The 26653-nt window shown below is 36.0% G+C and overlaps 1 protein-coding gene across 1 annotated transcript in view; it reads right to left on the bottom strand.

The window, feature by feature from the left end:
- Positions 1–26653, bottom strand: part of sytl5 (synaptotagmin-like 5) — a 37163-nt gene that overhangs the window by 9506 nt on the left and 1004 nt on the right. Inside the window, exons 2-16 of the mRNA XM_073846315.1 lie at positions 12721–13097; positions 12224–12430; positions 11885–12000; positions 9625–9733; positions 9118–9220; positions 8891–9020; positions 8110–8210; positions 7809–7886; positions 4574–4639; positions 4228–4406; positions 2027–2129; positions 1765–1926; positions 1545–1653; positions 866–998; positions 546–754 (exon numbers count right to left, since the gene is read on the bottom strand). Of these exons, the coding sequence (XP_073702416.1) occupies positions 546–754; positions 866–998; positions 1545–1653; positions 1765–1926; positions 2027–2129; positions 4228–4406; positions 4574–4639; positions 7809–7886; positions 8110–8210; positions 8891–9020; positions 9118–9220; positions 9625–9733; positions 11885–12000; positions 12224–12430; positions 12721–12845 (1930 nt within the window). The 5' untranslated portion in view covers positions 12846–13097. The remainder of the gene's footprint in view (positions 1–545; positions 755–865; positions 999–1544; positions 1654–1764; positions 1927–2026; positions 2130–4227; positions 4407–4573; positions 4640–7808; positions 7887–8109; positions 8211–8890; positions 9021–9117; positions 9221–9624; positions 9734–11884; positions 12001–12223; positions 12431–12720; positions 13098–26653) is intronic.

Below are 26653 nucleotides of genomic sequence, written 5' to 3'. Positions count from 1 at the left end.
ATGACTAAATAATAAAATAAAAATAAATGCATGTTTTATGAAGATATTTAGTACATTTCCTACCCTTAAATATATTAAAACTTAATTTTTGATTAGTAATGTGCATTGCTAAGAACTTCATTTGGACAACTTTAAAGACGATTTTCTCAATGATTTAATTTTTTGCACCCTCAGATTCAAGATTTTCAAATAGTTATATCACGGCCAAATATTGTCCTATCCTAACAAACCATACATCAATGGAAAGCTTATTTATTCAGATTTTTTTTTAATTACCCTTATGACTGGTTTTGTGCTCCAAGGTCACATATAGAAATATAAAAAAAGAATAAAAACTAAAATAAAATAATAACGAAAGCAATATAGAATTGTAAAAAAAAAAATTTAAATGAACAAAAAGATAAAATGAAATTACTAAAACTAAAATTGAAAAAGCTGACTATGGCATGTATGCAAAGGTTAAAAAACATACTCTGGATTTCTAATTGACCTTACACAAAGTTAAAGACTGAACCAAAAAAAGGCTGATCTAAAGAAAAACTCACCTGTCCCTGCCCCGAGCCGCACACCACCCAGGAAGACGTTGCTGACGAGCGGTTCTTTGTCCCACACTGTCAGCTCCAGACACACGCTGTCCAAATCGCTGTGCTGCAGGCCGCAATATGTGAAGGTGTGATTCCAGCGTGGATTTACAGTGCGCTTGACCACGGCAGTCTTGTGCTTTGTGCTTTTCTTGTCATCAGGCAGCAGGTATCTGATACGCAAGAAGGAAAGGAGTGTAAGAGTGTGTTTGCGAAGTGTAAGGAGTGGGAGTGAGAGTTTACAAAGTGTACTAAGGAGGAGAAATTGGAAGAAATCAACTCACCCTTTCACAAACGGGTCAGACGACCCTCCTTTGACAGCTGTCAGGTTTTTTGCCTCCTTAACCAGCAGCTCCACCATTCCTCCTTTAGGGAGAGTGATGGTCTTCTTCTTTCCTTTTAGAAATCCTTTTTTTACTGAGAAATTAAATGTTTTGCATAAGTGTAAATTTAGACAAAATCCTTTTATTTGATTTTATTTATTTATTTGAGTTACACATCCTACTTTGGTATTTAAGGTGTTTAAAACAAAGTGATTTAATAATTAAAAAAATATTAAATATAAGTGATATGTTTTAAAGGGAGAGTTCACCCAAAAATTAAAGTTCTGTCATTAATTACTCACCCTCATGTTGTTCCAAAACCGTATGACCATCTTCAGAATACAAATTAAGATATTTTTGATGAAATCCAAGAGCTTTCTGACTCTGCATAGACAGCCCCTGAACCACTGATGTCACATGGAGTATTTTAACAATGTTCTTACTACCTTTCTGAGTCTTGAACATGTCAGTTGCGTTGATGTCTATGAAGGTTCAGGAAGCTCTTGGATTTCATCAATTATATCTTAACTTGTGTCCAAAAGATGAGTGAAGGTTTTGGAATGAAATGAGGGTGAGACATTTTTAATTCTGGATTAATAAAAGGTGGAGAAATTATGTAATTTCTAATTCTAAATCATACCTTGCACTTGGTCCAGAGGCAGGGAGACATTTCTCTCTGCAGGAATGTACTTCAAAACCACTGTCAGTTCCCCTTTGTAGTGCATCACTGAGTCCACATAAGACTCGTTCTGACACAAACACACACATTTCAGTATCACACTTATCCATGTCAACACATTCCTCTTTATCTCTCACAGTTTTTGTTTGTATGTGTGTATGTGTGTAAATGCTCAGCTCACCCTGGGTTGTAGAGCGAACCACTCCTCTATTTGTGTATCAAACTCCCAGGAGTCGAAGGTCAGCTCGGTCTCCCCCAGGAAGTTGTTGTGTCCAAAACGATCATGATGCCACACAGAAACCTGCAGTGTGCGTGTCTCCAGCTGAGAGTGACTGACCACGTACTATCCAAAGAAACAGAGACAGATAAGCACCTTTATCATTTGCAATATCTCATCAATCTCAATACAAAACCTTGTAAGGCAGGCAAGAACATCCTCTTACCCTCAGGTTTTCATTGAACACTGGGTTAGTGGTGTTGCTTTTGATGCTGGTTTTCCTCTTGCTTTGACGGGACTTGTCTGGCATGAGATATGTTTTAACATAGCTGTAAACACATCACAAAACATATCAGCCTCTGACACCTTGGTATTGATACTAAAGTCATATCTTAGGCGGCAAATAAACAACTTCTGAGAAGTAATGTTATAAATCTAGAGCAGGCAAGGGATAAAATACTTCATTGTCAATAATTTGTGTTTAATCTCACACTTATTGAGTTTAATCATGTTTCCTTTTTTCCCCAATTGTTTCTTTTTTAACAAAAGAAACCAGAAAGTGTTGGCTTATTTTTATTTAGAATTTATTTTGTAATTTATTTAGATGAGAACATGTGGATATTGGAGGTACATTTCTGTACCATTTAACAACTTTAACAGGATTCTGATAAAATCTTTGGTACATATGATTTTATCTTAAACAAGGACGATTTAGAACTATGGAAGCCAGTTTCTACCACTGTACCACTGTAAATTTGTGTATAAGTCAGAATTGCGAGATACACACTTGCATTTGCAAAAAAAAAAAAAAAATCAGAATTGCAAGATACGTCTTCGCATTTGCAAGAAAAAATCTTAATTGTAAAATTAATTGTTTTTCTCACAAATTTGTGAGAAAAAAGTAAAATTAATTGTTTTTCTCACAAATTTGTGAGAAAAAAGTCAGAATTGCAAGATACAAACTCGAATTTGTGAGAAAAAAGTCAGAATTGCAAGATACAATCTCGCATTTGTTAGAAAAAAAAGTCAGAATTGCAAGTCTGAATTGCGAGATACAAACTGGCATTTGCGAGAAAAAGTGAGAATAGCAAGATACAAACTAGCATTTGCAGAAAAAAGTCAGAATTGCAAGATACAAACTCGAATTTGCGAGAAAAAAGAATTGCAAGATACGAACTTAAAAAAGTCTGACTTAAAAAAAGTCAGAATTGCAGGATACAAATTCGCATTTGGCGACTTCCAGAGGATTCTGATAAAATCTTTAAAGAATTGCAAGATACAAACTCAAATTTGTGATTAAAAAAAGTCAGAATTGCAAGATACAAACTCGAATTTGCGAGAAAAAAAGTCAGAATTGCAAGATATACGAACTTAAATTTGTGTATAAGTCAGAATTGCGAGATACACACTCACATTTGCAAGACAAAAAAATCTTAATTGTAAGATACAAACTGAAATTTGCGAGAAAAAAAGTCAGATTTGCGAGATACAAATTCGCATTTGTGAGAAAAAATATCAGAATTGTAAGATACAAACTGAAATTTGCGAGATACAATCCCACATTTGTTAGAAAAAAAGTCAGAATTGCAAGATACAAACTTGAATTTGTGAAAAAAAAGTCTGAATTGCGAGATACAAACTGGCATTTGTGAGAAAAAGTGAAAATAGCAAGATACAAACTAGCATTTGCAGAAAAAAGTCAGAATTGCAAGATACGTCTTCGCATTTGTGAGAAAAAAATCTAAATTGTAGGCTACAAACTTGCGGGGAAAAAAAGTCAGAATTGCAGGATACAAATTCGCATTTGTGAGAAAAAATATCTGAATTCCTAGATACAGTCTCGCATTTGGGAGAAAAAAAGTCAGAATTTCAAGATACAAACTCAAATTTGTAAGAAGAAAATCTGAATTGCAAGATACAAACTCGCAATTGCAAGAAAAAAGTCAGAGATGTGAGATAAAAATTCACAATAACTAATAACTAATAATTTTATTAGACCTCATTTGGGAAAAATGCTAAATATTGTAGCAAAAAATATTCAGGAATTTGACTCAAAAAATTACAATTACTGCATTACTGTTGTTCACCCAAAAATAAACAAAAATGACAAAAAGAAGTACTTAAAATATTAATTCAAATTATTAAAAAAATACTATTATAGTATATAAACAATACTGAAATAACGATGTTTGTGGGTAAGTAATGACGGAATTTAAGTAAAGTAATAAAATAAATAATCAAATCATTTGTTTTAAATACTTTAAATACCATAAAAAGTAGAATATTAATTCTAAAGTAAGAAAATAATTATTAGAGATAAATCCGATGTTAATAAATTGACATCCCAAATACATGCAGTGCAGACATGCTCTGCCAGGGCTCAAAGTGAGACTATAGCGGTATATGTGTGTATGTGTGTGGCCTTACGCATCCGTGCGCTGTCTCCTCTCATCCCCGGTTGCTAGGCAGCGGCACTCGCGGACGAGCACGTTGAGTGCCCCTGTTTTATAGCTGTAAGAGATGTTGAGCAGGATCTCCCCGGAAACCCGCACGTTGCCATAGTCCCCCGTCTCACTGTACACGCTCATCATACTGTTGATGCTGGTCTGGAGAGCGTACAAAAAGATAGTCTTTGGGTGTGCATCTTTCACAAGCTTGTGTTTAAGTGTATGCATGTCTCTTCGATGGAACAGAAAGTCAAGAAAGAGAAACTGAAGCGAACAGAGCAACAGACAGACACACATCTGTACTCAAACACACACTGAACACTCACAGTGTCAGCATCTGAGTCAGGTACATTAAGGAAACCCCACTTTCTCTCCGAGGCAGGTGTGGAAGACTAGAATAAGACAGGAGAAAGAGAGAAGATTGATAGCAGGAAAAAAGCCAAGAAAAACAGAGAAGAATAAGAAAAACATAGATAATATGACAGGAGACAGATTGCTTGGGGCTTTTTCACATTTGATTATAGATGTTTATAGTCACAGTCTAAAAACGAACACTGTGGCATATTTACTCACCCTTATGTAATTTCAACCCATCTAACTTTTTTCTTGAATAAAGGGAGTGTTCACACAGCTTTTTAAATTTCAACCAACAGAAATATTCAAACTTAACTGCAAAAATTGGTTTCAAACAGTGGTGTTTAATTAGCACTTCACAGATGACGTGTTTTAACCATCAAGTCACCTTTATTTTGAACCATGTCAGTGTCTGTTGGGTGCACACAACATGGATAACCTACAATAGATAAATGTGTTTGGCAGAAATAAGGCCACTCACTGCCAACGAAATGTACTAATAAGATTACAAAGACTAATTAGATTTGAGAGCTATGACTCAGAGCAAGTAATAAATATTTTATAATTAATGTAAGTTGACTGAAATATATTATACTTATTATTAAATTTATATTATACATGCTGAAATGCATTTTAAAGCCATACAGTTCAGGTCAAAAGTTTTCACCCCCCCCCCCCTTTTAGAATCTGCAAAATGTGAATTATTTTACCAAAACAAGAGGGATCATACAAAATGCATGTTATTGTTTATTTTGTACTGACCTGAATAAGATATTCCTGAACAAAGCATTTGTGTGTATTTGAACCCTTTCCAACAATTACTGTATGATTTTGAGCAAGCAATTTTTGGTCTAAAAGGCATCTATTAGCCGTGAAAACACAGCCCAGACGTCTAGGCTAAAACAAGTTTGTATTTGGGCTGTCAGTGAAAATTTAATAGACATCTAAACATATCCCAATATTAGACTAGTCATCAATTAAAAAATTAAAAATTAAAAAAATTAAACCATAAAACCTTGTAAACGCTGCTGAGTTTGCTTACAGCATGGAATATCATACATCTAACTAGTTATTTTGCCAAAATATGGCATGCAACCAAATTCAAGGTTATTTGGGCTGGAAGTGGTTTACACATAGCCGGACTATATCGGGTTTATAGTTAACCCAGACGGTGAAATGACAACTATTGCTTGCTGGGAAGCGACTCATATGCAACTTTTACAGAAGGTTCAAATGCTCACTGATGCTTTAGAAGGAAAATCAATGCATTAAGAACTGAGGTGAAAACTTTTGAACAGAATGGAGATGTGCACATTTTGCATAAATATCTTTTTTTTTTTCCATTTAGTACAGCCCTTCAGATGCTACAGAAGATAATTACGTTTCCCAGATGACAAAATAAGTTAAATTTACGCTAATCTTCAAATTCAAAAAGTTTTCACCCCCGGCTCTTAATGCATGGCTTTTCTTTGTGAAACTGATTCTGTCAGTTGTCCTCAGTATAAAAGATGAATCTCAAAATCATATAGTCATTGTTGGAAAGGGTTCAAATACATGAAAGAAATGCTGGAAAACCAAAGAATTTGTGACCTGAAGGATTTTTCTGAAGAACAGCAGACAGTTTAACTGCTCAGGACAAACAAGTACTCATGAACAACTATCACTGAACAAAAACAACACAGATGTGGATCATTCAGGTAACAACACAGTATTAAGAATCAAGGGGGTGTAAACTTTTGAACAGGGTCATTTTTTTTTTTTTAATTCAACTGTTATTTTCTCTCGTGGACTATATGTAAACATCTTTTATGTGAAATATCTTATTCAGGTCAGTACCAAATAAACAATAACATGCATTTTGTATGATCTCTCTTATTTTGGTAAAATAATAAACATTTTGCAGATTCTGAAACATTTTGACCTCAACTGTATCAGTTTAAACTTCCAATATATGTTTTTTGAGCGCACACAGAGAAAGAGGCTGTCACAATGCATGTGAGTACTAAACCAAGTTCCATTCCATGTCTTATTGCGCTTAAACTGTCAAATACACACAAGTTTATGTTAAAATCACACATCATTTACAAAAATACAGAAAGAAATCGCAAGTTTATATTAGTCATGTCTCCTTTGATGCTGGGACTCTAAATAGTGTTCTGTGCTCGTCTGTGCAGCCAATCACAGAACAGTTAGCATGCTTTGCTCTAAATTTTTGCCATGGCTTTAGAACTGGTACAACGTTGTCATCTTCAAAAACTAAATAGTGGTGCCGTAGGTGGAAACAAGCAGATTAAGTGGCGATAATATTATAAGAAATGTTGTTTTCTTGGTTGGTAGATACACTGGGCATCTGATTATAGCACTTAAACATGGAAAAAGTCAGATTTTCATGATATGTCACCTTTAAGGTGCTTTTTGTCATTATTTGGAGCTTGACTGCCCCAGTTGCCATTCGCTTCCACTGTATGTCAAAGAGCAGCATTAACATTCTTCAAAACATCTTTGGTTTCCACAAAAACACATCACACAGGTTTCTAATGACATGAGAGTGAGTAAATAATGACAGAACCTTTATCCCGTGAAAACACGACTGTGCAGTTGCTAGTTTTTTGCTTTTTTCTTGTATTCCCTCTTCACGTCTGACTCATCTAGCTATTAGAGACTGTGTGTGAGCTACGAGTTATGTCAGCTGTTTTGAAAGAAGCCACTTGTCTTCTTGTTTGCCTGAATTATCTCACTTTGTTGTATCTTAATGCACCACCTGCATCTGTATATGTGGTCAAGAACCGGGAAAAACAACAATGCACTTTCAGTACTTATTGCATGCTAAATTGTGTGTATATGAGATCGGGCGATAAAAAATGCATGCGTGGGTCTGCCAGGTGAGTCAACAAATTAAGCGATCTCATGTAACTGGATATTTCGCTAGTAGGAGGAAATGCTAATATCCATAAGGCACAAGCTAGAACGAGTTTTAGAGCGTATGGTGTATATTAAGGAGGTAAAGAGTTGGGCTTCTGGCTCCACTGCCATAAGGCACACAAATAAAAGTCTAAACATATACACAAGCAAAACACAGAAAGAGGAACAAATACTTATTTAGTTTTCATTCAGACATCTGCACAAAGCCAGCAAACACAAATTGCAGCAAAGCACCTGTGATTATGGTGTTTTTGTGTGTGTGTGTTTCTGTGCAAATCATTATACCATTGATTGCGCACTGCAGACGCTCCGGTTGGTTTTATAGTGTGCTGATAACACCGCATCAATGTCCTCATCTGAGTCCTAGAGCACAAACACTGCCTTCAGCGAACATCACACTGAAAACAGCACTGGTTTTCTTTACCCGATCACTTCACTCAGAGATATGATATCAAATAAATCACATTACAGGAGGCTGTCTCTTATCATTTTAACTTATCATCCATGCCTAGAAATTATATCCTGCACACCGGAAAAAAAAGATTGCAAGTGAGAAGTGGTTTAAGAGACTGTGTCTGAAATGTACCACATCGTTCAGGCCTGGAACTGAGCGGCATCGACTAATCAGAGGGTCTTCACTGAATCCCTCACCAGGATTACTGAGGTCTACCTCAGAGCGACTGCGATCTGTGAAGAGAGAAAGATGCTGTTTTTAACCAAAGTTCTGGGTATTTTTTATTTTATAATACTTCTAAAGACATACAGTGAGGTCCAAACTTCTGAAACCACTAGTGAAATAGTAAAGAAGAACACGAAAGAGAAGAAATTGTTGTATAAAGCCATTATTTTAGTTTTCCTGGTGCACAAAACAGTATTGTTATAGCTTTATAAAATTAAGGTTGAAGCACTGATGTCACATGGACTATTTTAATGATGCTCTTACTACCTTTCTGGGGCTTCAACGTGTTTGCGTTGCTGTCTAAGCATGGTCAGAAAGCTCACAGATTTCATCAAAAATATCTTAATTTGTGTTCCGAAGATGAACAAAAGCCTTATGGTTTTGGAACGATATGAGGGTGAGTAATTAATGACAGAATTTTCATTTTTGGGTGAACTATTCCTTAACTATAGCAATCAATCATTTCTTTTTTTACTTATTTCTCGAGAAAATGTATTAAAAAACAGTAGAATAAGGCAAGTTTACAAATTCACAGACATTGATTTATGTTTAGATTTCAATGTGGTCTAGGACTTCTTGAAGTTTTTAATATCATAGTGCACTGACATAAGGACAGTTTGGAGGACAAATGTCATTACTGGTGTCAATGGCAGCAATATTATATGTCGAGTTGTTGCCATGGTAATACCTGATGAGAGGGAGGCTCTGGATACGGCGATGGAGGGTGTGCTAGAATCTGTTTGTCTCCGCCCATCCGCCATCTTTTCAGGGACGCTGTCACTGCTTTGTATACTAGACACGCTCTCTGCCCCATCCGGCTGAATAAACACATGCACGCACTCAGACACTAAACACTGCTTTCTTGTCATGCACGCAATCTGTATACAAGAATGCAATTGTGCGTTCATGTGTTACCCTGTTTCTTGCCTCCGTCTGGGTTGGTATTTTGACCATTTGTGCTCTCATGTTATTGGGTACTGTTGGCAACCCTGATGATTCCACTGCAACCGCTCTCTTCCTAAAACACAGACACTTAATGAGAGTGAAACACAGACCGTCTTAATGAGCTGGCACACATGCTGGCACAGAAGCTTACTGCACTCAAGTTCATACTGCCTACTATTTTTCCAAATGAATGTGAAACAGTATGCAACATGATTCATTTCAAACAGCGGGATTTTACATTGTTTCACACTCAGTCTACTGCATGCTTGATATTACTCCTGGCTTATTTGTCACATTTTAAATGGTTGAGTACATTGCATTACAGGATACAGTGTTTACAGTGTTACATTTTAGCAAATGTTCCAGGCATACGGAAAAAAGCATTAAAAGCGCAAATACTATTAACTGCTAGAATTGTATCACAGTAAGTGATTCCAAGAGTAGCCAACTCAATGGACTGTAAATGATGCCCCTCACCCTTTCCTGTTCTTCGCTGTGCTTTTCTGGGATTGGGGCATAGCTGATCTCTCAGACTGTGGTGAGGACGATCTCTCCATCTCTGATGATCTGTGAGCAGTGCCTCCATCTCCATAAACAAAAAACAGATATTCATTATAAAAATAAGTAAACCAAATCCATTTAAGCTAAAAACAGATGGTCCTTTGACCTTGTCAGTAAAAAAGAAATGGAGAAAAAAAATATATTATGGATAGAAGACTTATATTTTAGCCTGAAGCAACAATTCGCCCTCATGTCAATTCAAACTCGTAAGATCCTTGTTCACAAATTAAGATATTTTTAATGAAATCCGAGAGGTTTCTGACCCTCATAGATAGCAATGCAGCTAACATGTTCAAGGCCCAGAATAGTAGTAAGGATCTGGTTAAATAATCCATTTGATATCAGTGGTTCAACCTTCATTAGTATGAAGAATACTTTTGGTGTGCAAAGAAAATAAAAATATAGACCGTTGTATTCTGGTGAATGTGATTAAAATGAGATTAAAATGTTGAATAAAGTAATTATTTTTGTTTTCTTTGCACACAAAAAATATTCCTGCAGCTTCATAATATTAAGGTTGGACCACTGGACTATTTTCACATGGACTATTTTGACAATGTTTACAACATTTCTGGGCCTTGGGTGTGGTAGTTCCATTGCTATCTATGCAGGGTCAGAAAGCTCTCAAATTTAATCGAAAATATCTTGTGAACGACATGAGGTGAGTAATTAATGACAGAATAATTTTTTTTAGGTGAACTATCCCTTTAATGACAAATTAAAATTTGTTTATTAAAAACAAAAAAGCATTTCACTTCACAAGGTAACTAATAGACGAGTTGTATTTATATAATTTTTTTAGACTCTCTTTAAATCTGTTTTGATAGAGATATAACTTGACAAGGCAAAGCTCTTGGATAGGCTTAGTAAATCACATCACTGGAAAAATATTTTGTCTGAAATTGAAACTGTGTGTTTTTTGTTTTGCTGTTTCATCTTAATATTTTGGGTTGCCAGAATTCACTAAAAGTGAATTCCCGCAAGAGTGGTTGCAGCAATTTGTAAACTTTATGGGTCTGGCTTCCAGTCTCATCTGTGTCCAGTTATTTGTTATTTGTTTTGCTGCTTCATATTGCAAATTGGTGTGTCTAACCATGCAATTTTAATGTATACGTTAAAGGGATAATTCACCCAACAATTAAAATTTTATGTTTATCTGCAAACCCACAGGGCATCCAAGATGTAGGTCTTCAGTAGAACACAAAGATTTTTAACTCAAACCGTTGCAGTCTGTCAGTCATATAATAGCAGTCAATGGGATCCACGGCTTTGAGAGTGAAACAAACATACACAGACAAAACCAAATTAAACTCTTTGACTCTTTTGTCTTAACACACGAAACAATCAGTCTGTGCAAGAAACTGAACAGTATTTATATAACTTGTGCCTTGTGTTCACAAGAGCGGCATGTAACAAAGAGAAAGCAACCATAGCTTCAGTCGATCAGGCTCAAAAGTCTGGAGTCTGTGAAAAGTCAACACTCCCAAATGAGTTTGCACAAACGTAATCTTTTAGTTTTTAATCGATTGCAACAATCAGGATAAGCACAAGTAATTACCATTTTAAGTAGCCACTGTACCCACAATCTCTCTGTATATGCTTCTACTATGCAGCTGTTGTGAACACGCTCAGAACAATTGGACATTGGGGTGGATCAGAGGTGAAATATTAGATAAATACTGTTCAGTTTCTTGCACAGACCAACTGTTTTGTGTGTTAAGACCTTGTATGTATCAATGTAATGTACTGTCACAAGCTGCAGGTTTTTTTTTGAGTCTCAAACCTGTGGATCTCATTGACTGCCATTATATGACCGACAGACTGCAACGGCTTGAGTTAAAAATCTACTCAAGATTAACATCAAATTTTCATTTTTGGGTTAACTATCCCATTAATTATGAACACACTGCTTTGTAGTGCAAACAGTTTCACCATTTATCTCAGCATTGAAGAAAAAGGTTTCTATTTCAATTAATCAACACAAAACTTGACTAAATGAACAATGACAATTTTTTTGTATATGCTGAAACATATAATTTTTCTAGTTCAAATCATAAAGAGCCTGGAGCCTGGAACATTTCCATTATATCAGGGCTGACAGTGGGTATGTGTGGCAACATTTACAGGCACTAGTTGATGGATGTCCTTGTTGACACAAACTCTGAATTGGGCTCACCTGGAGGGTTGGTGAGGATTGACTGTTTGACTACATCACTGCTGGCAGTGCTGGCATGTTGAAACCTCTTGGATCTCTCTTCAAGAAACCACTCTCCTGTAACCACCTTCAGCTCCCTAAATCACCCAGTCAAACAGACAACACTGTTCGAGCACCAATTATAGAAGTGACAATCACAGCCTCATTGGTTCACCTATTAAAGTGCCTATGAACTGTTGACACATTTCTTATTGAAGCAAAAACCAGAGGAAGAATATGGACTTAAGTCCATATTCATGGTGTATTCTATATATTCACCATTATATACAAGAGTTTGTATGAATGTTGTGTGTGACTCACGCTGTCTTCGCACACACGGTGCATTTGCAGTTGCTGCCTGGAGGCGTAGCAGTGCAGAAGTTGCAGATGCGCCGATGACAGTTTGTGCACACATTACCCCTCTGCAGGATGAGACCCAGAGCACGCAGACATACGGCACACTCGCGCTGATCCGCTGAACTACGCCGCCCGGATCGCTTCAGCTCCAGAAGTTCATTTTTTAATTTCCTAGAGAGTAACAATTGGCATCACTGCTGGGGAGTAATTAATTGTAGCAACCCTGTGAATTAACTACAGTAGGTCCACTGCTATGAACACAGTTAATCTATTCCAAAGAGAAGACACATGGTGAAAACTCACTGACATACAGTACATAGTGCTGGAAAGTCTGATTCATTTAGTGAAATCAGTTTATTTGAACCTTTCTTTTAAATTTACAGTGTGTGTGTGTATATATATGTGACCCTGGACCTCTGCTTTGTTGTCTGTGATGAAATTAAGTGTGTGGAAGACACTACCTGATACGTTTCTCCTCTCGTTTGCGGAGTTTCTCGTCTTTCTGGAGAACACTCAAGATCATCTGTCTTTCATGCTCCAGGAGGAAGGACAGATTAAGGGAGTCGGTTGTTTTTGCCATGACCATTTAAAAAACTGCTCAAAGAGCTCCAGGAAAACTCAGCCAGTCAAACCAATAACAATTATGCTTCATGAATGCAGCTGGAATCCTCAATCAGAATGAAGGATTGCATTAGTTCATCTGCACATCCCCAAAAAGGTCATCTGCCTGGTCCTTCAGACGATAACATTCATCTCTTGACAATTGTGGCAGGTCTATTGGTCTATTTCTGTGATCCTATTGGTCAGTGCATTGTTAACCTTTTCACTTGCTGAATGCCTGCAAGCATAACATCCATATAAAAGAAACAATCAGTGATCAATCAGGGTATTTCAGCTCTCATACTTGTATAACTAGTAAATCATAATTCACTTTATAACCTAGTTGAAGTAAAAAGAGTTTAATAGTAGTCAACATTTGAAGTGGATTAAAACCTATCACCAAATTTGTTCTAAAACCAAAACAATACTAATTCTTGTCTTAGGATAACTTTTACGGACGTTTTTGATCCACTTCAAATGTTGACTATACTGTATATAGCTGCAAGCAGCGATTACTAGGGCTCAAGCACTTTAAGGCACAAATGAAAAAAGACATTACATATTATTTATCAATCCTGTAACAACCTAAATCAATGATTTAAAAAAAAGCATTTTTGGCAAATCCAAATTGTTTACCATAAAAATATGATGTTTTTGATCTTTTAAGACTGTTATAGCGCCTGCTGTGGTCCGATCTCCCTAAAACTATGCATGTTTTTCGTGAAGTTTTCATTTAGGCTTTATAGACTTTTGAGTATATTCGGACAAGCCCTTTTCTAAATGACCCCATTAGCTTCCCCAATTTCAACGTATTTTTGATAACTATTGACCTAGAGAGTCCAGAGAATTGCACTGCAGTGGGGTTTTTTTTTCAGATTGAGTGAAAAACCTAGGGCTAGTTTGCAAAAGTAGTTTTTTTTTTTTTTTTTTTTTTTTTTACATTTTTTCAATCCTTTACCAAATGGTTTGATTGATAAAGTGACCCTCCCCCTTTCAAACATTTTGGCGTCTTTTTGCAACAAAGGGTCGAAAGTTGAACTTTTCTTGATAATTATTGATATTCACTTTACAGAGAATCTTCCTGCACTGGTTTGGTTCCGATCGGGTAAAAAACCTAGGACTAGTTTGCAAAAGTAGGTTTTTAAAAAATGCAAAATACCCGAAAATTTTGCCAGGAAGGCGGACGAATCCAATGCATGGGTTTTGTCTGGCATGAGCCAATGATTCCAACGACATAAGACAGTTATGAGCAATTTAGTACTTTTGATGGCTGTAGTGCCCCCGTCAGGCCGACTGGGGTGAGTCTAGGTGAAGTTGTACACCAGGGGTCCCCAAACTAAGGCCCGGGGGCCGAATGCGGCCCGCCCCCACATTTGGACCAGCCATAGATATATTTTTGTTAAATGTGAGCCAAATCATCACAATTAAAAGAACCAAAGACTTAAACTACTTCACTCTGTGTGCATTAAATGTATTTAATAGACAAGTTTTACAATTTGAGTTGAATTACTGAAATAAATTAACTTTTCCACGACATTCTAATTTACTGAGAAGCACCTGTATATCTTTTGAAAAGAAATTATCATTTGTCTGTCTGGTGCTTAAAAAAATAAACTATTCTAGCATTAAAAGGTATAATAAATACAGGTAAAACCATAATAAAATAATAATAATAATAATAGTAGTCCAGCCCATGGAATTTTCTTTTATAAACCGACCCGGCCCCCCATTAAAGAAAAGAAAATTATGTGGCCCGCTCAGAAAAAAGTTTGGGGACCCCTGTTGTACACAGTGTGAATACTACCATCTAGAGATCGACCGATATGGGTTTTTCTATAGTCGATGCCGATGTTTAGAGGTCAGGGTCAGCCGATGGCCGATATGTGCTGCAATTTTTTTGGCCGATTTTTAGGGCCGATATCTTGAAGTTCTTCCCTTTATTTGCATGCTAAAATGTCACACTAATAATAAGTGGATGCACATCATTTCTAAACTTAACATCATGAACAATCAACACAATGAACCATCTTTCGGATCTTGATTTTGTGCACTGCACAGTATTATTGTAAAAGATTTAACCAAAGTTAACCAAACAGATCGAACTGACCAAGTATTAAATATATAAAACAGATAATATAAAAACTGATAATCATTTACATAAAAGTTTAAGAGCTGAGATTAATGTTAAACTTTAATGTTTTAAATATAAAATTTTGAATACAGAAATTTTAAATGATTTATATAACTGAGAGGACCTGCCAGCAGATGGCGGCAAGACACTGATTTAATTATTGAATCATATCTTTCATTTGATTCGTTCGAACAGCTGATTCACTCCCGAATAAAGCAAGTGACTCTCTTTATGAATGGGAAATTGAATCATTTCACTAGATTCGTTTAAAAACGCACATTCATTCTTAAACGAAACACCGCTGTGCTTAAATGGAGATGCACAGCGGCTCAGTTGTGACTTGTTTCAGAATACTTTTGATGACAAAAGAGAGCATAATCTTACTTTTGACGACGAAATAAAGCAAAATCAGGCAATACTGTAATCTGCCTGCCACCCACCCGCACCTATATTTGTTCTCTGATTTAGCTAACCGCACACGATCTTCCTATTACTATTATTCTAATTCTTAGTTTTGCATGATAATATAATGAATAGATGGTTAATTTTAACAGCTGATCTTCACATCGCTGCACACTTATATAGGCTTAATCACTCGTGCTTTTAAGCCAAATCCATGCTGAAAAAAAGGTTCAGATTTTAGAAAATGTAGTTAATGTTTACATCATTATTGATTTATCTCATCCACCCGCGACCCACCCACAAGTAGAATGCATTTTTTTATTACCAGACCTGCGGATATAACCACCCTCCGTGCATCACTGTCTCCGAGCGAGGCGGAGTAATCACAAAGCTGCATTGTTTGTGAGAGTCGCCGCCTTCTCCACCCCATGCACAGAGTGAAATTCTCCGACTCCAATACAGGAAAAATAAAACAACTTATAACAATGGGGCTAATATGTTAGCAAGATGCTGATCGTTTTCGACTACAGTCCTTAAACTTAACTGCAAGCAAACCTTTAACCAGCAGTAACATTATGCCAGTTCCCAACGGTTCTGTGCTTTTCTTTCACTAAGTGAAAGCAACACTTCATAGTTTACTAGTAATATATAGTAAATATATGACCATAGGACAGAATTTAAGCCTTACATTTATCTCTCAGAACTGTTATTGAACCTTACAAAAGTTTGGGGTCCTTCACAGCAGCGCGTTTTAACGCACCAATAACACGGGGCTGCCCGCAGACGTGCCTGACTTTAAATCGGCGCTACTAAACACGGATATCGGCCGATGCCGATATATTAAAAAAATCGCAAATATCGCCCGATATATCGGCCGAACGATATATCGGTCGACCTCTACTACCATCCCTCTACCATAGTCTCTACGACTTACAGTTTGGTCAGTTTCATGTGGAGATTGCTGATCTTTAGCCATTGTAACAAATACAATAGAGTTTCAGTGCGACGTGTTTGAACCCCTAAAAAAACTTTTACTAACAAATAAATAACCACAGAGTTGAAAAAGATAAAAAATGTCTGACATGACCAGGGTTGCCAGGTTTTCACAACAAAACCTACTACTTAAATCTAGTGTTTTGATAAAGGGTCCTCCAATAAAAAATTTTGCATTCTGGGTGGTAAAACACACTTTTTTAGCAGAGTTCCCCTAATAAGATTTGTGTTTCAGGGTGTAAAATATTAGGGTCGCTTCCACCTGCGAACTTAAAAAACTGCGGCAACAGTGCCTAAATTTGCGGAAAAAAAACACAGACATGACTCCTTGAAAACCATAATGATTATGCCCCTCATATCAAACATTAAACACAAAATAGTATCTAAATGAAGGAATTATAATTATTTAAATAGATCACAGATATATATCGAAATCCAAAATTATATATAAGTATAATTCAAAGGCAAAATCCAGCACTTTTTATGTGGTTCAGCATGACAGACTATATTACAGATTATGATTATCTTTATTATCTGCTTTGTGAATAGACTGACAGTCCAGATGTCAGTATGAAAGCCCAGCCAAACCAATACAGCTACAGCTACTAGTCACCATTTAGGTTTTTATCTAAAGTGACAATACACTAATTGCAGTGGCAGTCTGCCAGCGGCAATCTGGGGTGAAGTGGCTCGCTCGAGAGCACAAGAGTAATAGAACAGGACAGTAATCACTGTACATCATGCATACTTGGGTCTGAACCTATAACCTCTGCATTAACAGCTGACACTTTCCACAAATAGAGTCGATAATAGAGCTTAAAGGCAATTAAATACTGAAATTGTATGTTCTAGAATGGGTGTTCTATCCTGTAAATTATTTTTTTTTCATAGAGTTGAATGAAGAAACTGTTGAATAAAGTTGTTATTTTTGTTTTCTTCACACAAAAAATATTCTCGTAACTTTATAAAAGTAAGGTTGAACCACTGATGTCACATGGACTATTTTAATGATGTCCTTACTACCTTTCTGGCCCTTAAATGACGTGTCAGTTGCATTGCTGTCTATGCAGGGTTAGAAAGCTCTTGGATTTCATCAGAAATATCTCAATTTGTGCTCTGAAGATAAACAAAGGTCTTACAGGTTTGGAACGACACGAGGGTGAGATATTAATGACAGAATTTTCATTTTTGGGGGAACTATCCCTTTCATTTTTAAAAAACAGCTTTCATCCTATGGTGATTTTATGTTAAATATAACAGATTGTCTAACATATCTAGTGGGTTTCACTCCAAAGAACATTTCACTATTATTGCTTGAAAAAACAACATAGCCATTGGACACCAATTTGTATTCTTAGAAAGTGCCAGCTCTGATCTTTAACTATTTCAATCATGTCAGTTGTCTTTGCTGGAAGCCCTGTCGAGACTGAAGCATTGTAGTGGCTTGGATATGTGGAGGACTTTAATTTCCTGTGTGAAGCACTGATTTATGGGTCATATTCAGCACTGTCTGTGTGCATGATCTGGGTTAATATGTGGAGGTTACCACATGTTTGTCATCTTATCTTTGTTCCAAGTTTGTTTGAAATCAATAGTGAGTGACAAATGGGAGGACAGAAAATATGTGGTCCTGTGTGTGTGTGGGCACAAATTACTTTCCTATATTCTGTTGTCTGTCTGACAGAATCCCATACACTATGTCTGACGGGCCAGCCTACATAATCAGAACCTTCAAAAGCTGTTTTTCACACCATCATTTACACTTAGAGACGTGTCTGCCTTCGGTGACACAACCAGACACGTACGTCTATGTGTCACACACAGGTGACAAATTATTTGTAATGTCACAGCACAAAACTGCTTAAAGCTGAATCGCATGTGTGTATGTACTTTGTGCCTTTGTGTGTAACTGAGGTTCTTGTTCCATTAAGTGTCTGACTCACCAAGAAGACGTGGAGCAAAATTAATTCAAATTTCTCATGCGAGAAATGTTTACAGGGACACACAAATGCACAAACGCACACATACATCATTGAAAGTGTAACTTCGCTATCTCCGCTGAGGAAAAGGACAGCATGAGCCAGCAATCTCTAGTAGCACTAATTTAAAAAATCTCTTCTCCCTCTTACTGCCATCGTTGTCGCTAGTTGTTAGTATGTGTTTGAGTCTAACTGTGTTTGAGTCTGAAGGTTGGTGCATTCATTATACACTCCTGAGCATGGTGTATACTGCTGAGCTGCTTTAATAAAAAACTTACAGGGTTACAAAAGGTGTGGTATCTCACTGAATCCCACCCTAAGTACACACATTAGTGTACACAAAGTCCTGTATAAACACACAGTTCTCTTATGTTGTTAAATAGTATACAGTACCGTTCAAATGTCTATGGCCAATAAGATTTTCTTTATATTTTTGAAAGATGTTTTTAAAAACAACCGCAACAATGTGAAATATTATTACAGTTTTAAAAACTTGTCTATTTGAATATACTTTATTTCTGTGATACAAAAGCTGAATATTCAATAGCCATTACTTCAGTCTTCAGTGTCACATGATTCTTCAGAAATCATTCTAATATGCTGATTTAGTGCTCAAGAAACTGATTATTATCAGTGTTTAACATACTGTTTTTGCGGTTTAATTTTTTTTTGCGGAAATTGTCACGATTCTTTGATGAAAAGAAAAGAAATGATAAATTTATAAAGATTTTAAACTAGATTATTGACTAAATAAGCCTCTACTGTTTGATTAATTTAAACAGTCATTGCTTTCGTTCAATTCATGGAACACAAAATATGCTTATAAATGTTCACACTGCTCTCTTGTTTTAATAAGGGATGTGTCCAAATAGTGAATCCGCATAGAGGGCTTGCACTTAGAGTCTGTCACAGTTTGATCAGTTTCCCCGGATGTGTGGCCATATTAGAGATACTCGGATGTGAACAACAGCATGGATTGCACGGTTAATCTACTACTGAATACATTGTTCTGCTAATTTATGCTGTCAACAGCATGGAAAAATTGTGTGGAAGCTGCTAAATTATATAAAGAAGAACTTAGTAATCAGGAAAGGGCAAAAATATTTTGACAAACTAAAGTTTTTTTTGTTTTTTTTTTAGTAGGAAAGGACAGATCAGAACTGACAGGAAGTAGGAGATAGATAGGGGGCGAGATTGGGAAAAGTCTTTGAGTTGGACTGCCCACAAGGTTATCTGCGCTGACTAACTAACGTTAACGTAAACTAACATTAATAGGTGGTAAAGGTAAGTATCAGCAGTATTAATTAAAGGAGAAGTTCACTTCCAAAACAAAATTTTACAAATAATTTACTCACCCCTTTTCATCCAAGATGTTCATGTCTTTCTTTCTTCAGTCGTAAAGAAATTATGTTTTTTGAGGCACACATTTTAGGATTTTCTTTATATAGTGGTGCTATGGTGCTCCCAAGTTTGAACAAAATCCAGTTTAAATGCAGCTTTAAAGGGCTCTAAATTATCCTAGCTGAGGGAGAATTTAGCGAAACGATCGGTTATTTACTATTTTCTTTTTAACCTTAAATGCTCGACGTGTCAGTTGCATTGCTGTCTATGCAGGGTCAGAAAGCTCTCGGATTTCATCAAAAATATCTCAATTGGTGAACCGAAGATGAATGAAGGTCTTACAGGGTTGGAACGATGCAAGGGTGAGATATTAATGACAGAATTTTCTTTTTTGGATTATTGAAAAACAGAATTTTCATTTTAATATTTCACCTACCTGACTGGAAATGATTAGAACAAATGAGAATGTTGTCAAGATTCTTGCCCTGGAAATCCTGGTTCAGTTTGGCCAACCACCGTTTGCTCCTCAGACAGTTTTGCACTCTTCTCTTTGATTTGTTTTAACATTTGGCAGTCTATAGTACTCCAAATGTTTTTCCTGGTACGACTGATTAGTACAGCCCAAAACATGACAATAATTGACCATTTTCAGCAGCAATAATCAGCTAAATTTGTGAGTTCCGTTCAGTTTAGTGGAATTATTTACATCATTTTTGATTCATCAAAATATCCACCATTAGCAGCTATTACAGCTCTGCATAATCTGGGCATTTGAGCTGTTAGTTTATTCAAACATTGACTTGATACATTACTCCAAGCCTATTGAAGGATTGCCCAAAGATGATTCACACTGGTTGGATACTTCTTACGGACATCACGGTCCAGTTCCTCCCATAGTAGCTCAACTGGGTTGAGGTCAGGTGATTAGGAAGGCCATTCCATGACAGACATGATGCCAGCTGACTGTTTCCTCTCCAAATAGCATTTGCACAGCTTGGAATTAAGATGTAAACTTTGCCAGGGGTGTTTCCAAACTTTTGGAGGGCAGCGTATATACTTTCATGAATCTCGAAAGTGAAAGTAAAAAGCGAGTGCACATTCAAAAGCAATTTCAATGCCCAGCATATTAATATTGGCTCCCTGATGCCTGTAATTCATATTCCACAGGACACATCATTTCCTTTCCGAGAACAGTATAGTATAATATTTAGCTGATTATTGCTGCTGAAAATGGTCAATTGTGACCCTGGACCACAAAACCAGTCTTAAGCCAAAAATACATTGTATGGGTCAAAATCATTGATTTTTCTTTTATGCCAAAAATCATTAGTAAATTAAGTAAAGATCATGTTCCATGAAGATTTTTTGTAAAATTCCTACTGTAAACATATCAAAATGTAATTTTTGATTAGTAATATGCATTGTTAAGTACTTAATTACAACTTTAAGTACAACTTTAAAGGTGATTTTCTCAGTATTTTGATTTATTTGCACCCTCAGATTCCAGATTTTCAAATAGATGTATCTCAGCCAAATATTGTCCTATCCTAACAAACCATACATCAATAAAAAGCTTATTTATTGAGCTTTCATATGATGTATACATCTCATTGTGGTCCAGGGTCACAATTATTGTCATGTTTTGGGCTGTACTAATTGGTGGGAACGGAAAAAACATTTGGAGTACTATAGACTGCCAAAAGTTATAACAAATCAAGAAGAAGAGAAAAAACTGTCTGAGGAACAAAATGCATTTGTGGTTTGCTAAACTGAACCAGGATTTCCAGGGCAAGAACCTTGACAACATTTGTGTTTGTTCTTATTATTTCCAGTCATGTAGGTTAAATATTAGTATTAATTATTATTAATTATTAATATCTTGCACATATCTTTACCAACTATAAACTTTAGTTTGTCAAAACAGTGCTCCTTTCCTGCTTACCAAGTCCTTCTCTATATGATTTAGCATCTTTCACACGTTTTTTCTGTGATTTAGACAGTATAAATTATCAGAACAATGTATTCAGTAGTACATTAACTGTGCATTCAATGCGGTTGTTTACATATGAATATATATATACTTTTCTCCCATCTCATATTCATTTATTTGTTCTGTAGTACATGTAATTTCCTTTCCGAACACAGTATTCGGGCATTCCTAAAAGTAATAAACTCAAAAGCGTCTGTCTTCATGTTTTGCTATGAGGATTTGAAAGGATTTGAAATAACATTGCGGTGAATCAATGCTTTTCTTTTCGAATTTTTCATTTTCATGTGTAACTAAATCCAGAAATAGCAATAAAACAGTCTAATCCATTCTACGCCGTCGTAACCTGGACTAATTAAAAAGACACAAGAACAACACTTTCAACAACACCCACAAGCACTGTTAATTCATTGGTACCCCAGGCTCTTGTGAATATTAAAACAACAGACAAGAATAATACTACCTTCGAATCCTCCTCCCGGGAAATTCCTATTTACCAGCTCGGAAGTCATCATTACGATCTGATGAGTTCAAATGACTTTGGTTGGGGAAAAAAGGATAGGGTTTTATATTTGTTTATCTCTTTTTCACTACTGACAAAAGACAGGAAGCTTTTCAGCCCTAGTGCAACCTAATGAAGAGCACTGGATGCAAATTAGGCTTGTAATTTAGCTGTGCATTTTATCTTTTTCATGCTGAAATGTAGTTGCACAAGCCTGTCACTTCATAAATGAGTTGTTTTTTTCTGCTTTATTTGTATTTTTCATCAACAGTAGGCTGAAAGCCAATTCTCAGCATGCTTTAATCGTGACATGCCTCACAACCCAGATTTTTCCCACACTATGGAGCCATTCACATGTGAATACGATCATCCTGACATGACCTGAAAGCAGCATTAAAAATGACAAGCATGATGCAAGAACCATGGGAAATGTAGTTCAGTGCCTAAATCCCATGAGAGCAAGTCAACAAGCTGCCAGTCCAGCTCTCAGCTCAGTAATTACTCCTCTAATGATGGAGACACATTCACCAGCAACACCTGGTTTAATGGAGATTAGACTCATACATGTTTTATGCCTTTCAGAGAGGCTGCATTAGCATAATAAAAAAGAGACGCAAAGCTATGAAATGCAGATTAGCAAGACAAAACTGGGTTTTGGGTAGTAAGTATAGTAGTGGCCGACCGATAAGAGATTTTGATGCATTCAATGCCAGATATCTAGACAGCAGGGTGGAAAACGCTTAATATAATCCCAATGTACATGTTTATTATATTTAATGACAAAAATGACCTATTACACAATATTTACTCAAAGATCTTTGTGTAAACTGACACAAAGAGAAACAACTTCTTAATCACCAAATGAACATGGTCTATTTTTAAAGTCATCATGTTTAGCAAATATATGTTTCACATATTATAACATGCATGTAAAGGGGCAGATATAAATTAAATGATGTTGTCATTTCCTTTCTGAGCACAGTATTCGTTCATTCCTAAAAGTGTTGGAACTGTTAGAATTGGAATATTTCAGCATCCCCTCCACATACATTCAGACCAATTATGAAGTATACCATGGACTAATGGACTAACGACATGCAATGTAATGTACTGTTGTCCTTCTCTCCAGCTGTGCCCCTCTGAATCTTTAATGCATGCATCTTATTTAAAAACACATACACACAAATCAATACAAAATGTCAATTATGGAAAGATTCTGATTGTTGAAAGGACATCAGCAGAAAGACCTGTGCAGTTAATCATATGGTAGAGCACTTTATATTGAGGTAATGTCTGAATATGCCGTTTAAACTTTTTAACCCACATTCTCTGTTTTCAGAACCAGTTAAAATTACAAAAAAGCCTTAAAATTTTGATGGGTTTGCTTTGATTGATTTTGATTTTATGCTCCTGCTGCCACTAATGTTTCCTGTCTGTATAGTTAATAATCAATATTTTTCTTTCCTCTATAGGGAAGATATAATACATTATCTGGGTGTATGAGTATTAGTCACTCTATTACAAATATTATGGATGCTCAGTGATTTTATGGAGGTGAAATTGCACCTCAAATACACAAACTATGTTCACTAGGGTAAATTTGGTTTATGTTTGCTTTTTATTCAATTTTATGGTTTAAATACTTCTATTGTTGCATAATATATCTGCATCATTTTATCAATATTATAAACTCTCCAAAAACATCTTTTAAAAGCAGAAATGTAATACCGGTAAATACAGCTGAGGTCAAAAGTTTACATACACCTTGCAGAATCTGCAAAATGTTTATTACTATACCAAAATAAGGTGGTATACAAAATGCATGTTATTTTTATTTAGTACTGACCTGAATATACCCTGGAAATCCAGAGGTCTTGCGAGAGCACAATTTGAATTGTCTCTGCAAGACACTCTGGCATCGAGCAATGATGCAGGTTACTGCAATACGTAAGCAGTTGTGGGAACCAATCAAATCGGTGTATCTGATGTAGGCGGGCCAGAGGCGAGCTAAGCTGATAATGACAGCACTGCGACGTCCGAATCATATAGTAAACTTTGAAAGATCGCTGTCGCTACAGATGAACAACAAGTTGTTTGAAACGGCTTTGGCCGCTACAATGAACGAGTTAGACTTGGCTTTCCATATAAAAGAGGAACAGAAAACCGAAAACTCGAATCGTTCCTTTGCAAGAAGGACGTTTTTGCTGTTTTGCCGACTGGATGCCGACAGCATCTGACGCGCTTCTCCGGAACTTTGTTAATGAAACATAATTTAGCTCTGCTGGTAGCCAAGCGTGTATTGTTGTGATTGATCGTGGCGTTATCCAATTACGTGCAGTTAGAGTTTCAAATGCATGCTTGGTGCCGCCCCTCGAGTTAGGCAGTTTTCATTGCTCGATCCCAGACCCTTAATCTTAATAGATTAGGGTATGGATTTTTCCAGGCTAACCTGAATAAGATATTTCACATAAAATATGTTTACATATAGTCCACAAGAGAAAATAATAGCTGAATTTAGAAAAATGACCCTGTTTAAAAGTTTACATACGCTTGATTCTTGATAGTTGTTCATGAGTGTCCTGAACAGTTAAACTGCCAGCTGTCAGAAAAATCCTTCAGGTCCCACAAATTCTATGGTTTTTCAGAATTTTTGTGTTTGAACCCTTTCCAACAATGACTATGATTTTGAGATCCATCTTTTCACACTGAGGACAACTGAGGGACTCATATGCAGCTATTACAGAAGGTTTAAACGCTCACTGATGCTCCAGAAGGAAAAACAATGCATTAAGAGCCAGGGGTGTAAACTTTTGAACAGAATGAAGATGTTTACATTTTTCTTATTTTGCCTAATTATCATATTTTTTTTTTCATTTAGTACTGCCTGTCAGAAGCTACAGAAGATACATGTTTTCCCAGAAGACAAAATAAGTTAAATTTACCCTGATCTTTAAATTAAAAAAAAATTCACAGTCATTGATGGAAAGTGTTCAAATACACAAAAACGCTGAAAAAACCAAAGAATTTGTGGGACCTAAAGGATTTTTCTGAAGAACATGAGGCAGTTTTACTGTTCAGGACAAACAAGGGACTCTTGAACAACTATCACTAAATAAAAAAAAACAGCTATGGATCATTCAGGTAACAACACAGTATTAAGAATCAAGTGTATTTAAACTTTTAAACAGGGTCATTTTTATAAATTCAACTATTATTTTCTCTTGTGGACTATATGTGAACGTCTTTTATGTGAAATAGCTAATTCAGGTCAGTACTAAATAAAAAACAAACATTAATTTTGTATGATCCCTCTTATTTTGGCAAAATAATTCAAATTTAGCAGATTCTGCAAGGTGTATGTAAACCTTTGACCTCAACTGTAAATGTTGAATGAAGTAAAATTAAAAATATGTTGCCTTCTTCTCAGGTTTTTACTTCACCAAATAATCTCACTTCTCCAGTTACAGGAAAAATCTCAACTATGTCAAAAACTCTAATATTTGCCAAGATATGCTATCAGGACAGAAATTTCAATATAAACTCTAACATAAGAAGTACTATGCTATTTATAGCTCTATACTCATATTGTATGTTAACAACTGTCACATTAGTGTCTACTTTTATTCTTATAGTGGGCTGAGCTATGAAAGAGTAAGAACATCATGAACATGAGCAATATAATGTTCCCCTGGCCAGTCAAACTGATGTGCTATTCCTCCAGCTGCTTCTTATCTTGATTATGTCTCACTTGGGTATAAATAGCTAATGCTTCGGAAAAACAGAAGTGATTTACTGTATGTTGTTGGCCATTGTACACAAAAGATGACACATCACATCTTAAACAGTGTATTATCAGCATGTGACAAGGTGTTTTTTCCATCACTGCTTTTGTCACATCTGTGATAAACAAATAATTATGACTCAAATTAATGTGTATAACTTGCATATTGACTCTTTCAATCGTGTGAGGAGCCACGGCGTTTAATCTGTACATCGGTAGGAAGTCTGTTCTAGTTCTCAGTGTGATTAACACTGTAACAGCTTTAACAGAAAATGTGTTTGTAAATATTAAAGGAGTGGAGAAAACCAATTAGACAGATAATAGTTTACAAGTAACAACTTGCTAGTGGGCAATTTTGCCATTTATGACATCATAATAGCTCTGGATAATAAATGTGACCCTGGACCACAAAACCAATAAGAGTCATTTTTTTTATCGAGATGTATACATCTTGAATAAATAAGAATACATAAGCTTTCCATTGATATATTGTTTGTTAGGATAGGACAATATATGGCTTAGATAAAACTATTTGAAAATCTGGAACTGAGGGTGCCAAAAATTGAAATATTGAGAAAATCGCCTTTAAAGTTGTCCAAATTAAGTTCTTAGCAATGCATATTACTAATCAAAAATTAAGTTGATATATTTACGGTAGGAAATTTACAAAATATCTTA

Source organism: Garra rufa, chromosome 8 (genome assembly GCF_049309525.1).
Source record: "Garra rufa chromosome 8, GarRuf1.0, whole genome shotgun sequence".
NCBI classification, from domain to species: domain Eukaryota; kingdom Metazoa; phylum Chordata; class Actinopteri; order Cypriniformes; family Cyprinidae; genus Garra; species Garra rufa.
The sequence above is the reverse complement of the archived record's forward strand: the minus strand, read 5'-3'. Positions and strand labels throughout refer to the sequence as shown.